We start from the raw sequence: 15,364 nt of genomic DNA, 5'->3' as shown, positions 1-15,364 counted from the left end.
GTTGGGGCCAGCTAAACTTGAATTCTCCTGAGCATCCTTCAGCAAGGTCATTGCTGTGCTGCCCAAAGGGAAGTCTCCTTTTGTGTGCCCCAAGCCTGGCTCCTGTTACTCTCCTGTGATATCCTGTCATTCTTGTCTTAGGCAAGAGTGAGTAGGTCATTTCCATCACCTTCTCCCTGCCACTGATGGTTTCCTCAGCATCTCTCCTATTCTGACCCTTTTCCAGACCTGTCTCACGAGATCCTTGCAGAGAAGCCATTACAGCCCTTTGATCTTCCGTGTTGCCCCCTTTGTACCAGCAACTGTGATGTTGGCTCAGCTACCATGAGGAGGGTTGCAAAGGGTTGTCTGGCAGACTGTGAGTTCAGCATGAGCCAAATCAGGCTAATTTCTCCTGTTGCAGAGGTTAGTTGAGCTGGAAGTGGTTGCAGACGATGAGACAGCTCATTAAAGTGGCTGAAAATTAACAAGCTTCAGAGCTTTCTAAAATTAGAAATCATCCCTGGAAAGGCAAGCCTATCCCAAATATCCTGCTACGAGCCAGACTCCTTTAAATGACAGGAAAAACATCCTCACACTTTACTATCAGCTTCACCCCCATGATATCTCCAGCTCCTCCTATCCAACCAAATTGGGTGGTGGTTTTTGCTGTGCATAGAGCCTGTTGAGCTCTGAGGAGTCTCACTATCACCTTGTAAGGCACTTTTTCTGCAGCCTTAAGCAAAGGAAGTGGCATGCCAAGGGAAGGGGAAAGCATCCCAACACACCTCTCATTCCTGATATCCAATTCTAAGTCCATCTGTATTTCCATCCGCTTTCACCTGAGAGATTGAGGGCAGAGCAGTTTAAGTTCAGTATTCACTGCTAGAGCTGACATAAGTGGATATCTCCAATTGATTAAAACTAAATTTCAAATTGGGTTTTTTGGATTCTTCTCTTTGTTCAAAAGCGCTGCTTTAATTCAGCCTTGCTTTGAAACACTGTGTTTAGAGCTTGGAAAGTGTTCACTGATTGGGAATAGATCCTGATTCCCTCTGGGTCTCATGGATACTCATAGATGTGGGAAAAAAAGAACCCCAAAATGCGGTGCCCTGCCTGGAAATTTCCTCTCAGCCAAGCCCAAGCCTGGTGAAAGTAAACCTCTCTTGAGCATCTTCTTGGGTGTCAGAGAGGGCTGGCAAGAGGTGACACAGGGTAGGAGAGAGCCACAACCTCCATGAGAAGGCAGAGGGGGCATGTGCAGTGCTGTTGTGTCTCATGACCCCCATCACTGGGCACTCATGGGGTGACTCATCTGTGTAATGAGCTTTTCGTGAGCAGAGGCTGGGGGGTACATTTGCTAAAGAAGCCTGGGACAGGAACTGTGGCTCCTGCCAGCACAGAATGTGTGCTTTTGGAGCAGATCCCTGTTCATAGAATCATAGAATGGTTTGGGTTGGAAGGGACCTTAAAGACCATCTAGTTCCAATCCCTCTGCCACAGGCAGGGGCATCTTCACTAGACCAGGTTGCTCTAAACCTCATACAAACTGACCTGGAATGTTTCCAGGGATGGGGCATGCACGGCTTCTCTGGGCAATTAGGGTAGGAATTCAAGGTAGCCCAAAGCTAGGGCTGAGGGAAAGGAAATTGCTGACAGTGCGTGGAATTTATTTTGCTCTTGCAGAGGCCAGAAAGCTAGAAAAACTCAGTTATCAAAATGCTTTGCTCCAAGTCATTTATTCATGCTGCGTTCCCATGTCCAGCCCTGCTTGTGTAATGGTCGGGAAAGCTCTTATCAGAGACTGATACCAGAGTCTCAGGAGGGAAGAAAAATCTCTGAGCAGTTTGCTTTTGCTTCCAGAAACCCAAAGTTGAAAAAAGCAAACTAAACTCTGCTCTTTCTCTTAGTGTGCTCACATGGCACGGGCTGACTTACTCTGGTGGGCTGGTCAGCTCTTAAGCGTGGGGTTGAGTGTCACCAGTGGTGGCAGCTGGGTTTTGCAAACAGGCTTGGAGAGCAGCAGCCTTGATGTGCATCGTGTAAAATATGTATGGCTGTAGTATCATAGTATGTGTGACAAGCAAGCTGTCACATCCTGTGTGATCCTGTGCTGCTGGGACATCCTGTTTGGTTGTTGCAGCCCCATGTCCTGTCAGCCTTTGAAGAGACCACAAAGTACAAGCCTGAGTATCCTGTAGATCTCCAGGGAGCCACTGGCTCCGTGTATCCCACACCCTCCCACCTGCCTGCACCTTCTCTGGGTGCTGCTCCAGTGCCCCACAAAAGATGTACCACAGCAGGGCAGTGGGAGAGATTTCAGCTAGGAATAACAGAGTGGAATGCAGAACAGGGCTGAATAGCAGGAAATAATTCCAGATAACAAAATCCATGCACAGCGGCAGGAATGCACCGGAGGCTCTGCACATGGACCATTCGCAGCCAGCCTTGAGGCATGGGCTGAGCACCAGGTTCTTCCTGTGAGCCCCTTGCTTTTCTAGCACCTTCCCACTTGCAAAGGCAGCATCCAGCTTTCAGCGGAAGGAATTACCCAGAAAAAGTGGCTTTGGTCAATCAGAGTTGAAAAATGCCAGTGCTACCCATTCCCATGCTGATGCTGTGGGTGGATGTGCAATGGGTGGCTGCACTGGTCCCACATAAGGACTCGAGTCTGAGTAGTCTCATCAGGTCTCCGTGTGACAAGTTCAATGCTCTTCACCGGGAGTGGACCTGATTATGGAAGAGTAATTTAGATTTGAAGATAATTGAGGTCAGAAGAGATCTTTGGAGGTCTCTGAATCATCTCCCACTCAAGGTGGGTCTAGCTTGAAGTTAGGGCCAAGTCTGGAGGTAAATCTTGTTATTCCTGGTCTTGTTCAGGCAGGTTCTGAATATCTCCAAAGGTGGACATCACCCAGTCTGGGGCTTTTGTTGTTCTGCCCCTCATTGTAAAGCCTTTTCCTTACACCTAATGAGACTTTTTCATTGTATCTCATGCTATCCCCATGCTTCTCCCAGTAGATTTGAGTGCATCCTTTCTACACCCTCCACACAGGAGCACTCCTGGACCTCCCAGGGTTCCCTGTGGCCTTTATTGTCAGATGGTCACAGCTTGTCTGGTGGTGTAAGTACAGCCTCACTATTAGGTATTTTGTTTTTCCATCCAATCCTTAATCAGGCGCTCCAGCATCCCATCAGAAATGCTGTCAGTGCCCTCACATCCCAGAGAGAAATCTTTATTTTCCTAAGATTGACCATGCAGGACAAAGCTACTGAAATCTTTCCAAGCGGAGAACTCCCACAAAATAAATACGAAGGGAAATGTTTTCCACATTGTGTCACTGCTGCGTAGCTCATCCCATTCACAGAGGGTGGAGGTGGGGAGGGGGTCCTCCAGCTCACACCAGTATACCTGTAGTTCCGAGCCATCCCATGCCTTTCCTTCCCTGGCAGCAAACATCTCCGATGGCAGGAGCTGTTTTATGAAGCTTATGGTTTTTTAAAAGGATCTTAAAAATAAATAGGCTTTAGCCTGTGTTTGTGCCCTTACCTCTTTGAAACCCCCTCTCACCCAGCTGTGAGTGATGCTCAGTGCAGGACGTCTCCTGCTGGCTCTGCTGCCCTTGGGTGGATGTCACATGGAGTGATTCCGCATGTGCTCTGAAGCCTAATTACACCTCCAGGAGTGGGAAAAAAGAATCCCGGGAGGGAAGGTCAGTTTGACAGCCTGAGATATGCACTGGGTTGGGTTGGGGTTTTTTTGGGTTTTGTTGTTGGTTTTTTGTTGGTTTTTTTTTTTGCATCACCTCCCCTCTATTCCTCAGCAAGGAGTCTCTTTGTACCCCAGCAAGGTTCCCTGTGCCCCGCCGGGTGCTGCAGCTGCAGCGTGGTGTTATTAGCGCTGCCAATCACGGCTCCCCCAAAGCGGTGCTGGTAATGAACCCACCGTGAACTCAGCCGCGGCTGGAGCGGGATTAGCGGGAGCAGCCTCCATCCCTTTGAAGGGTGCAGGGAGCGGGGCTGGGACCTGCCTGTTCCCAGCATCATGTGGAAAGGTGCTGTAAGCAGGCAGTGGGCAAGGAGAACCACGGGGGTATCTGGAAGGGCAGGAGTGGGGCTCAGGAGCTCCTGTTTGCTCTGGGAACTGGGGACACTGGGACTGTGTGAGGGCAATCAGCCAGCACAAACATTACCTGTGCAGACAGAGGGGGCTTTCTTGCTGCTTGCAAATCTACTTCCAAGCCACATTTCCTTTGAGTTAGCACTGACACAGGGAGGGGAGAGGTGTTCTTGCATGAATAATAAAACCAGCATCCTCCTGTCCATCAGACGAGATAAAAAGCCCCCAGGGACACAGAGGAAGACAACATTATTATACAGGTCACCAGTAGGTTATTCTACAATCCTCCTGTATGGGGCTTGACTCACTGATGCTGGTAGTACCAGCCACAATAGGGGACCGTGTTCCTGCTGCAGGGATGTGGGGAGGGGCAGGGCAGGATCCCCCCCAGTGCTGGGTTACACTCTCCAACAGCTGTAAATGTTGCAGGTGGCAAAAACAGTAGCAGCACTGAATAAGGACCCAAGCCACCCGAAACATGCTCTCAGCATACCCCCATCATCTCTGTCCCCCTTTCCCAGGGGTGATCTTGCCAGGATGGCTAAAGTGCTGACAACCTGGAGGGGACATCAAGGTGGCACTGTGACTGGGAGGAACAGTCAGACCTTTCCAGGTGTTGTGGTCTTTTTCATGTGCTCCTGAAGTGTGAACTCCTCTCTGCCGCACCAGATGTGCCAGGAGCCAGAGGGAGAACATGCTCGATGGGGTGCAAGACTAATCTGCATTGCAGAGTGAAAACTGTGTGGCTGGGACAGACTCACGGCTTTCTGTGGATATGGTGGCACCCCCATTGGCAGTCGGTGGCCGCAGGGGCAATGACAGGAGCCATCCTGCACCCAGGGCCTTTCTGGTTCTCGGCAAATCTGAGACACAAGCGCCTGCTCGCCCTGCTGTGGGGTTTCCTGCTTGAATCACCCAGTCCTCAGCTTCATCTTGGTGTGAGAAATTTGCCTGATGTCAGGGCTAGGTCGCTCATCCTGCCTGCCAGCTTGGATTAGATCCTGTGATTTGTGTCAAATCAGATTTTGGAAGGTTTATTTCACGCTGCTGGTGTGCAGTGCTGGTGGGTATGAGGTTGGTGTGAGGGGGAGAAGGAACAGGACAGAGAGATTTCCTGGGAAATATACAGGTACTATTATCTTCTCTTCTCCCCATATGTTCTGTAAGGGTGTGATGGTAAAAATATTAGTATTTCAGATTAGAGAGATGTGGCTCAGAAGTTGATCCAATTTGAAAGAACATCCCTTTCAACTCAAACAGTCTCTGACTGTTTAAAACTTCTCACTTCTGAGCTAAGATAATACTGGATGGGCCACTCGGACAGGCTTCACCAAGAGCCATTTCTCCATGTTGTCACTATTTGATTCCTTCTCACAATTGTGGCACTTGACAAGTTCCCCAGGGATGGATACCTGGCTTTACTGATATTTAAATTATTATTTTCCTCACCTCTTTTCTTTTTCTCTGTAACAGTGTATGTGCTGGGTCTTTGTGTTCACTGTGCAGATAGCAGGGGAGCAGAGAGGAAGACACTGTCTGAATGTCCCTCACTATAACCATAGTTATTAAAGCCTCTCTCTGGGCTGTCAGTCAAAGCATTTGGATTATTAGACACTTGGAGGCCCCAGATTCTCTGAGCTCTCTGCCCTGATGCTACCAGCTCTGTCACAGCATTGCACTATCAGGACAGCCACAGGGGACATGAGGGACCTCACGCCTGGAGAGGTGGGGTGGTATCTCCTACCACCCATCGGAGATTTCTTGAGCAACTGCTCTCAGTTGCTCAAGAGCAGCCACGTTTGGTTTGGCTCTTCTGGTTCCTCACCCAGCAGATGGACCAGGGAGGATTCCAACCACTGCCTGAGCCCACCAAACATCCTTGCTAACTACGCTCAGCCAGTGCACCCAGCAGCACTGCCTCCCTTCTGCCAACCCAGCTCTCCATAAAACAACCAGCTCCAGGTAGCGTCCAGCTGGTAAGAGCTCCATTTTGTAAACTTTAATTTTGCCACGGCACTACTGAGGTGGAAAAAAATTGAGCAGCAACCGCACAGTTCTCAGCACCCAGGGAGGATTCACATTGCAATAGGAGCATGATGGGCACTTTTTTAACAAACAGGTCTTTAAAAGAAGTCTTTGCCAAGTGTCAAAATATTTCTCAGTGATATTAAGGGCCTTTGGCAGCCGTAATTTAACCGTGAAGGAACCTGATGCCGGCAAAGGACCGCACAGCTGGAAATTTGTGCTGCAAAGCACCATTTTATGGCTGTTAAGCTTTGGCCTCTCAATGTTGTAAAGCTGTTAAACAAACACAGCCCTTGGCTCACGACACGTGTCAGGGAGGCACAGTGTTTTGGCAGGAGCAGACTGATGGCAACAGGGGCTTCAAAAGAGCTGTGAAGAGGTAGAAATAAGCAGAGAAGGAAAATTCAGGTGGAGGATGACAGGCCTGTTGGCCATCACAGCCTCATGCTGAGAGAAGGTGGTCTTGGAAAGAGTGTGTAGGCACACATGGAGTTGCATCCTCCCCTGGTTTGGCATCAGATAAGATTGTCACACACATATGGATCCCATACATCTTACCACTGTCATATCTGCTGGTCAGTAGACCCTTAAATCACTCTCTTGAAGGAAGGTAATATCCTAGGGAAGCCTAAGTGCAGAAGATTTGGATGGTATTGGTAGCTTTGAATGGGGAAATAGGTGTCCCAGAAGGATGAGCCACATGCTGCAAACTACACATCCTTTGCTGCATATGGTGACATGTTGAAGCAAGCTGCATTAGTGCCAAAAGATGCCCCAAGAGCAGCCACAGCCTGGAAAACACAAGCTGAGCCCTGGTCCCAATAAAGGCATAGCAAATACACAGGGAAGGAATGAAATACACTTTGCTGAGCCCAGCACTCAAAAATCCAGAGAAAATGTCCACAAAAATAAGGAGGTTCCTGTCTATTTCTTTACTGTTTACTTCCATTCTCTTCTAGTAATCATTGTTTATTCCTTTGGCTTGGAAGCTGATCTTAGGAGGCAGGAACAGCTGGTCCTGCTGCGGGGAAGAGTGATGGGAGATGCCTCCAGCTGTGCTGCCTGCAGCCACCTGTCCAGGACAGGCACTCCTTAGACTGCTGCCATGAGCTCTTTTTCTGAGTCAGAAGCTGTATTAGAACACCAGTGACTCTTTATCATCAGGAGGGCGCCACACAGAGAAAGACAGGGTAGTCTTCCCAGGCTTCTGGGACTCCTTTCCTGTCCAGTGATCCCACCCTCCAATGATGCTCCACCTCCTGAAGTTTTCCAAGGAATGTTGTGCCTGCAAGACCCATTCTTTTGCAATCAGCCTATGTTAAAACTTATCCAAAACAACCAGACTGCGTGGGGTACACTCTGCCGGATCTTGACTCTGGTACCTTTCATTGCTACCAGACAGACCAAAGAACTGAAGGAGTTATGGTCATCACAGTGCTGATAAAAAGAGAGGTCGTGGTACCTCTCTTGCTTGCAGCATTTCCTTCTGTTTTTTCCATGAAAACTCTAAATTCTGGAGTCTAGTTTCTGCACTTTGTGAGTTTTGTAATGCAATGTCTCAGCCATGAAGGGAGGCTGCAAGACTGGACTCTAGATGGCTGGAGAGCAACAAGCTAAGCAGCAAGAGCTGGTGCTGGATGTCTGCATTCAGCTGCTGGTTCATGTGGTTGCACAACTCCATCTTCTTGCAGTCCCCTCACTGATGCCTGCCCATGTCTTAGTCCTGCCAGGTGGCTGCAAAGAAATGACTCAGTGTTAAGAGGAAGACGCTAACGGGACATTTACCACTTAGAACTAGGAAAAAAATGTTCGTGGGTTTGTTTCCCAGTGATTTGGGTAATCCATTTTGAGGAGATGGACTAGCAAATTATTGCTGCTGCCTGGTGAAATTGGTTTTTTCCCTCCCTGATGGACACAGCTCCAGTGTGTCTATTTTGTCACTCAAAAGCAGCCATTTTGATGAGAAGTGGGTGAGATTAAGCCAAAATCTGCTAGCCTTGCACGTCCCCTTGCTAAGCAATTTGCTGCTTCACTGCCTTTGGAAGATTGCACTGAAGTTGCTTTCCTGGCACCAGGAGCTGTTTTGAGAATTAGTGCAAAACTAATTTGATTACAAATCTCAAAGACATCAACAAAAGCTATTTTTAAGCTTTTGAAAGTATGGTCTGAATCAGACTGTTCAGGGAAAGCACCACAGGAGTTTCTTACCATTATTTCAACCACAAAATTCTCCAAAATTATGGGATCCTGGTGCAGTTGACTGGCTGAGATCTAGCATGTGCCCATCACCAATATGTAAAGCTTGAGATCAGCATCCAGGGAGCATCATGAGGGACCCAGCACACTGCTTGCTTTGGTGCCTCTCTTGGGTTACAAAAGGTGTTTGTTCTTCCTTCTTAGAAATATCATGAGCTTCCTCACAACCCAACATCTTATAACCATCACAACTCAAAAGCAGGTTATGTATAAAAATATAAATAAGGTAAATCTCATTTTAAAAAGCACCACTGTCCAGAGCCAGGGCAAGATGGTGGGGATCACATCCCTTCCCTTGACATCCTTTGGTACAAACTGAGGTCTGTGTCAAGTAGTGCAGGAGCACAGGTCATAATTCACATTGTGCTTATCCACATGCAACTCTCAACCTTCGCTGCCTTCAAACACAGCCTGAACAGGCTGTTTTAAGGACTATGCTTAGATATAATCCTTCCCTAGGCTGTGGGAGCTGAGGGCTCTGCAAGGGAGCGTAGCTCTGCAAAGGAGAGAAGCTCAAGGTGGTCCCTCAACCCTGTTCATCCTGCAAGCAGGTGCCATGATCCTCACTCTGAGCACAGCCCAGAGGAATACTGCTCACCTCATGTAATGGGGGGTTATATCTGCACAATTTTCCCTGTAATTTTAGTTTTAGCCTTTAATGTGTTATCCTTGTGGCTATTCCCTCTCCTGTGGGCTCCCAACTGTGTCTGGTGTGGGAAGGGCAGCAGGGCTGCAGCTCTCAGGGCCAGGGCTGATGGCTGACATTTGTTTTGCTGACTTGCTTCAAACTCCATGACCCCCTGAGTCCATTCCACATGTAGTTTGGCCAGGAGCCACCGTCAGCAGTGCTTGGAAGAATCAATGATAACCTTTTCCTTTGCTAAGGAGTTACCTACATGCCAGGGAGCAGAGGATGCTGAAAAACAAATGAAGCTGGGATTCTCCATGGGTCTCCCTGGCATTATTCCTGATATTTAAAAAAACAAACCAGTTCTCCTTTGGTTTTATTAGTCTTTCTATCCTGGCATTTAAACAGAGATTGGCATGGTCAGTATCTGCAGACACATCCTGTGATGCTCTCAGAGGTTTCTCTGAAGGTTAGGACACCCAGGATGCTGCATCTGAAGTGCCTCAGTTCCTCTGAGCTGCTGGAAGGCATTTGAGCATTGCAACACCCAGTAATGACACTGCACAGAGAGACCCAGTGATCCCACATCACGGAGAGAAGGGCCTTTGGGTCTTGGGAGCATGTCTGGGCTGTAGGGTAGGAGCAAGGTTCCTCTGAGCCTCAAGACTGGCACCTTTTGGGGTCATCTTATGCTATGATGCTATTTCAGTATTTAATTCTCCTGGATTTTAGTATCAAACTGAAGGACTGAGCTGAGTCTGTGCACCTCTTGCAGGTCTGCCTGAGCAGCATCCCAGAGCACCTCATGGTGGAGAAGTGTCGTGTCCCTCTGTGTCACCCTGTGCCTAGCAGCAGTTTTTCACTCTCACAGATTCAGCCATGGGGCTCATGCTTATTCTTGTCTTGGTTTCAGGCATGGAAGAAACGCTGGTTTGTCCTGCGCAGCGGTCGGATGAGTGGCGACCCTGATGTCCTGGAGTACTACAAAAATGACCACTCCAAGAAACCCTTGCGTGTCATCAACCTCAATTTCTGTGAGCAAGTGGATGCAGGCCTCACCTTCAACAAGAAGGAGCTGCAAGACAGCTACATCTTCGACATCAAGACAAGTGACAGGACCTTCTACCTGGTGGCTGAGACTGAGGACGACATGAACAAATGGGTTCGCAGCATCTGCCAGATCTGTGGCTTCAACCAGTCCGAGGAGAACACAGGTACCGTGACAGACGGGTCCATGGCTGAGAGCACCTTCTCTCCTGTCCTCCCAATGGGCCCGGGTGCTCTTTCAGATCAGACCTGTAGGAGGGAGGCACAGCCTGCCACAAGACTGGCGGGGCTGAAGTGGGAAATGGATGGACACGTGGGAAACTTTCATGAAGCTTTCCTGCCTTTGACATCTAAAGAGCTGTGTTGGCTACTGTGACAGCAAATAATTTTTACCCTCCATAACTCAAGACCTTTCAGTCTCTTGCAAGAAGTTGGTGGTGTTTGGGTACTTTCTTAGCTGCAGACTTAGTCCCTATCCCTCACCAAAATCCCTTTGAAAGTGGTGGGAGCTAGCAGTGAAAATCCCCCTTGCTCAGAGGTTTCAATCCCTTCATGGGGTAAGGGGGAGAAGCTTTACTGGAATGATTTTCCTCTCCACTGCAGTTGTCCCCACTGCTGACAGGCTCTCGTGTGGAGGACAGACATACTCCCTGCACCTGCATCCCCATCTCTTCCTGGGACCCTCAGGAAGTGTTGGGAAGGTGGAAGGAAAGCTGCAGGTAGTTTACATGCAGTGAGGGGACCTATGGTCTGAGTTGTGCTCCACCATCCAAAGTCAGTTGCACTTAGGCAAGGCTCTGCATTAAGCACTGGTGAGCTGCCTCTGCTTTCCCAGCACCATGAGGGCACACATAAATCCTGACCGAGATGGGATGGGGGAGTGAGCCTGGGGTGCAGCTCTGTAGTCACCTGCCCGTCCCATTGTATGTGGTAGCACCCCTAGGTATCTGTGGTCCAGTCTCATCCTGTAGGCCTGTGCTCTGTCTACATGAAATTCCCTATGATAACGTCCAGCTTGAATCTGTTTTGGTCCCTTGTGGAGCAGCTGCCATCCGCAGGAGTTGAAACCCTGCCAAGAGCTTGTCAGGCAGGACAGCAAACAAAGCGTCGCAGCAGCGCGGATGCGATCTTCGCTGAGTGACGCATGAAACAGGATGTCACCTTGGCAATGGGTGCACAAGTGGCAGAAAGGATCCTTGATAACGTCGCCAGCCAGGTCTTTCAGGGAAAGGTCAGGCTAAATAAATTACATACCGTTCCGATGTCAGCAGCGCAGCCCTCGAGGTTCAGCAAAATTGTTCAGGCCCCCTTTTTAAGAGCTGTTTCATTGCAGGATTTTCCATTTTGCGTGCGTTCAGCTGGGGGAACTGTTTTTCTTCTCATTTAGTAAAATGAGCTTTCAGCCCAGCGGCAGCAGGATCGATATGGGACTTCAGTGAAATATAAATCTGGGCAACAAAAGGAAAAACAATCTCCCGCTTGCAAGTACATCTGTCCCAAAGGGCACACAGGGATCATCGGGCTGCAGAGATCCAAGCACTATTCCCTGCAGGATCATGGAGTGACATCAGCAAAAGAGGAACAAAAATCCCTATTTGTAACAGAATCACAGCTCGTTAATGCTGTAGGGAAAGTACCCACTTGAAACAGTACCCAGCTGCCAAAGTGTGATTTTCTGAGTAAGCCAAGAAAAAGCCTGCAACAGCAAATGCAGCAGATGTGTCCAGATGCTGCAGCAGAGAGGGAGCATGAATTATTCAGGGCTGGTGCTTCACTTTGGTCCTTGCTGAAGCAGTGACCCCATGCTCACCTTTCCGTCACCATCCCTGCTAAGTAATGGCAAATAGATCATCCATTTCCCAAGGTGGGTAATGTTCATTTGAAGAACCCGTGGCCTGAGGCTGGATGGAGAAGTTGAGGGATCATTGGAGCATGATGGGTGTCAGGAGTCTTGTCCATCTTGGCATATATAAGCTCATTGTGCATCCTTCGTGAGGTGTCATCTGGACTGTAATGAAACAGTCATAGTAATGTTTGTAACTGCTGTTCTGTGCTCCCTCTTCATCACCTCCTTGAAGTCAAGCGTGAATGGATGGGAGAGGATCAAGAGTTTGTGCGAGATTAAGACAGTTCCTGGGTAGAAACAAAGCTTGGGACCCTTGGTGTTTTGTTCTTGGACCTTCCTCCCCCTCACCCTCAAGCTTCTCTGTGCCTTGTTGTGGCCTCTGCTTTGGAGAATGAATGAGTCGGTAATTGGATGAACCAAAAAGGGGGAGGAAAAGGTAACCATCATGGGCAGGAATAGCTTCATGCTAATTGTAGCAATTAATTAACTAAACCTCCTCCCAGCAGACAGGCAGTGTGGTGGAACAAGATCAAAAACTGCCAGGGAAGCCACTGTGAACATTTTTCTGGTTGTACTTGTTCCTGGGTGTGTGACTTCTTTATACTGACCCAAAAGCCTTGCTGGGTCTGGCCCCACAGTCAGGCTGTTCCCAGCTGGGCGGTGCTCACATCCCAGCTAGGGGAGCACTCCATCACTGACAAACACATTTACTGCAGTTGCCATCATTTGCTGAATTACTGCCTCCTCGAAGGGACACCCCACATCAGCTGAGCCCCAGACACCAGTCACTAGTTTGCTTGTAACTCAGTGGTGATGGAGGACAAACTCATTAGCTTTTGGGGCAGTTTGGGGAAAAGCCTGTTCCACCAGCTTCCCGTGATGGTAGGGAAAAGGCAGGATAAAAAGGCTTTTTAAGCATGATGTAGTAAGCAAATGGGCAACCTGGAAGCCATGATATAAACTGCACCTCTGCACCAGTGTGAGACTGTACTTAGGTGCTGCCCATGCTCCCAAAAGGCAAAACAATTTAAAGGTAAACAGATTTACACCCTTTGATGCTTCTTTCCATTTGAAGCTCAATCTCAATGGGAGACTGTAAATTTTCTGTCACTTGGTTTTCTCATTAGTCGCTCATGTCCTGTCTAGACAGGGGGACTCTCAGGATTAAGAAGGAGGCTGGACTTTAGGGCAGTTTAATGTCATGCTATGGCTCACTGCTGGTTTGCTGATCTCCAGCTGCATTTTACATCTGGTGCAGCGGAAGGAAGCTCGTTTCAGCCTCAGGGTCTGAATGTCAGTGAAGCAGAGGGTCCTGCCGGCTGTCCCAAGGAGCAGCCGCTCAGCAGAGTCACCCCGATGGCTTTGTTCCCTGCCCCGACCTGAAAATAATTGCAAAGCAGCACGATTACATCTGCCAGGAGAAGGGAAATTAAATTGATTCTAAAGTGTTTACCTAGACTGTGGCAAAGCTCTTTGTTTCTGTTAACACCTATTTACTTAGGGAGCTAATTACTATTTTTGAACAAGCAGAACCTCACAGGATCCCAGCTCCTCTGTATGTCTGAGGAAGCCGACTGTGCTCAAGTAAAGTGGATTTGCTCCTGTCTCAGTGCTGCCTTTACACTGCAGTTTGCCCTGCTGCCACCTTGAGTGATCCAAATACAACAGGGGGAGACTAGGAGGGGACCCTGGGCCACAGGCTACATGAGAAAGGCCACTGCGTGGGTATTTCAAACCATCTGCATTTTCCCTGCCCTAGTGGGCAGGCAGCCAGGGCTCAACTGTGAACTGGATTTTCTCATATGCTTTGTTTGTTGAAGTTTAAAAAAAATACCAAATCCCACTAAACATATCTCATGTGTCATTAACCCTTTCTGAAGCTGATGCTTCAGCCAAAGCCCCTCCTTGTCCCATCCCCAGTATGACAGAGGTGCAGCTACAGCAACCTCTAGTTTAATTTCTCGTGAGCCAGTGTGTGCCCATGCAGTGAGCATGTCCTTGAAGGGGCCCTGTGCAAGGATTAGTTATTTTGAAGGAGTCAGTGACTTTATTAACTTTATGTCAACTTGGTGTGCCACCCCCAGCACCTCCCTGGAGCTCCTCCTCTACCTCCTCCATGAAAAAGGGGCTCTTTCAGGGGCTTGGATTTGTGGGTTCTGACCAAACATGGGAGGAGTTTTTAAAAGCTTATTGATGGACATCATTTATGCCCCTGTGCTGGAGGTTTAACCCAGACATGAAACTAGGGAAGGGAATATTTGTGGGTAAGTAGATGTCCTTGCTCTGAGCTGAAAGCTCCTTCCACTTGGAAAGGGTGAGGAAGGCGTGGGAAAAGGATGGCACTGGGCTCCTGCCCTGATGGGTTGTGTCTGGCAGCAGTAGCCTCTCTCACACAGTCCAGGCATGTTGTCTTTTTTTGTTGTTGTTTTTTTGGTTTGGTGGGGTTTTTGTTTGTTTGTTTTTCCATCTGGGACTTAATTTTTTTATTTATTTTCTCTCAGGGGATGCTTTCTGTCAGGGGATTGCTCCAGGGCAGTTCTGACTTCTGGCTAACTCCCCACTCTATCTGCAAGACATTGACAGTACCATTGTCATTGTACCATTGACATTGGTACTTTACATCATGACAGGGATCAATCCCCAGCAATCCCAGCAATGTCTCGCTGAACATAGGTCAGGGCTGAGCATTAAAGTTTAATGGAAATGTCTCTCTCCTTTGCCTTCAACTCAGACATGCTCATTCTAGCAGTTTAGTGGATCAGCCTCTGGATACCAGTCACTTTCTGCTCACACTGATGCAATCTGCGCCTCACATGTGTGGGTCTCTTTGGCTTGGTTCTGCCCCAGACCCTCCACCAGTTGCCCTGTTCCACCCCATGAGAGCAGATTTATTTCTCTCACTTGACTTGTTTTGGCTGGGGGTCCCACATGGGCCACAGGCTGGTTGCCCCCCAGCCTGCTGCCTGCAAGTCTGTGTTATGACCCCATTTGGCTGCTCTTGCGCTCTCCTCACTTCTCTCCAAAAAACATGTTTGTCCTAGCAACAGGCCAGGGACATCTCCAGCCCCATCGATTCCTTGCAGCCAGGTTTGCCTGGGTGTTTGCCCAACAAAGGGGGCTCAAGATGGACCAGAGAAGAAAACAACAGAGATACCCCTGAAGACTTTTTGGGAGGACAGGAGCTGCCCAAAACTCTGTGAGGAAGCTGTGGGCTGCAAGACTGGAGTAAAACCAGGTTTGAACATTATATACAACTCACCTCTCCCAAACACTCCCAAGTCACCAGTGTTCCCTATCCCTGCATGCAGGAGCAGGGCACCAGGGAGCACAGGCAAAGTGACATTTCCTGCATTCCTGCCACCACTGCCTCCCTCATGGCCAGGAAGAACCAAAACAGAGGGGAAATACACAAGACCAGGTACTTCCTTGCTATCACGTATAGCACATGCCTCCTTCCTTCCCT

General features: G+C 48.8%; 1 protein-coding gene across 4 annotated transcripts in view; it reads left to right on the top strand.

Moving 5' to 3' along the window:
* GAB2 (GRB2 associated binding protein 2) overlaps nt 1-15,364 on the top strand; it is a 93,424-nt gene that overhangs the window by 42,940 nt on the left and 35,120 nt on the right. For all 4 annotated transcript variants that reach the window (XM_066341251.1, XM_066341250.1, XM_066341249.1 and 1 more), the window contains exon 2: nt 9,922-10,222. In XM_066341251.1, coding sequence (XP_066197348.1) covers nt 9,922-10,222 — 301 coding nt within the window. The remainder of the gene's footprint in view (nt 1-9,921; nt 10,223-15,364) is intronic.

Source organism: Sylvia atricapilla, chromosome 2, assembly GCF_009819655.1.
Source record: "Sylvia atricapilla isolate bSylAtr1 chromosome 2, bSylAtr1.pri, whole genome shotgun sequence".
Taxonomy (NCBI): domain Eukaryota; kingdom Metazoa; phylum Chordata; class Aves; order Passeriformes; family Sylviidae; genus Sylvia; species Sylvia atricapilla.
This window is presented reverse-complemented; position numbering and strand designations above follow the sequence as displayed.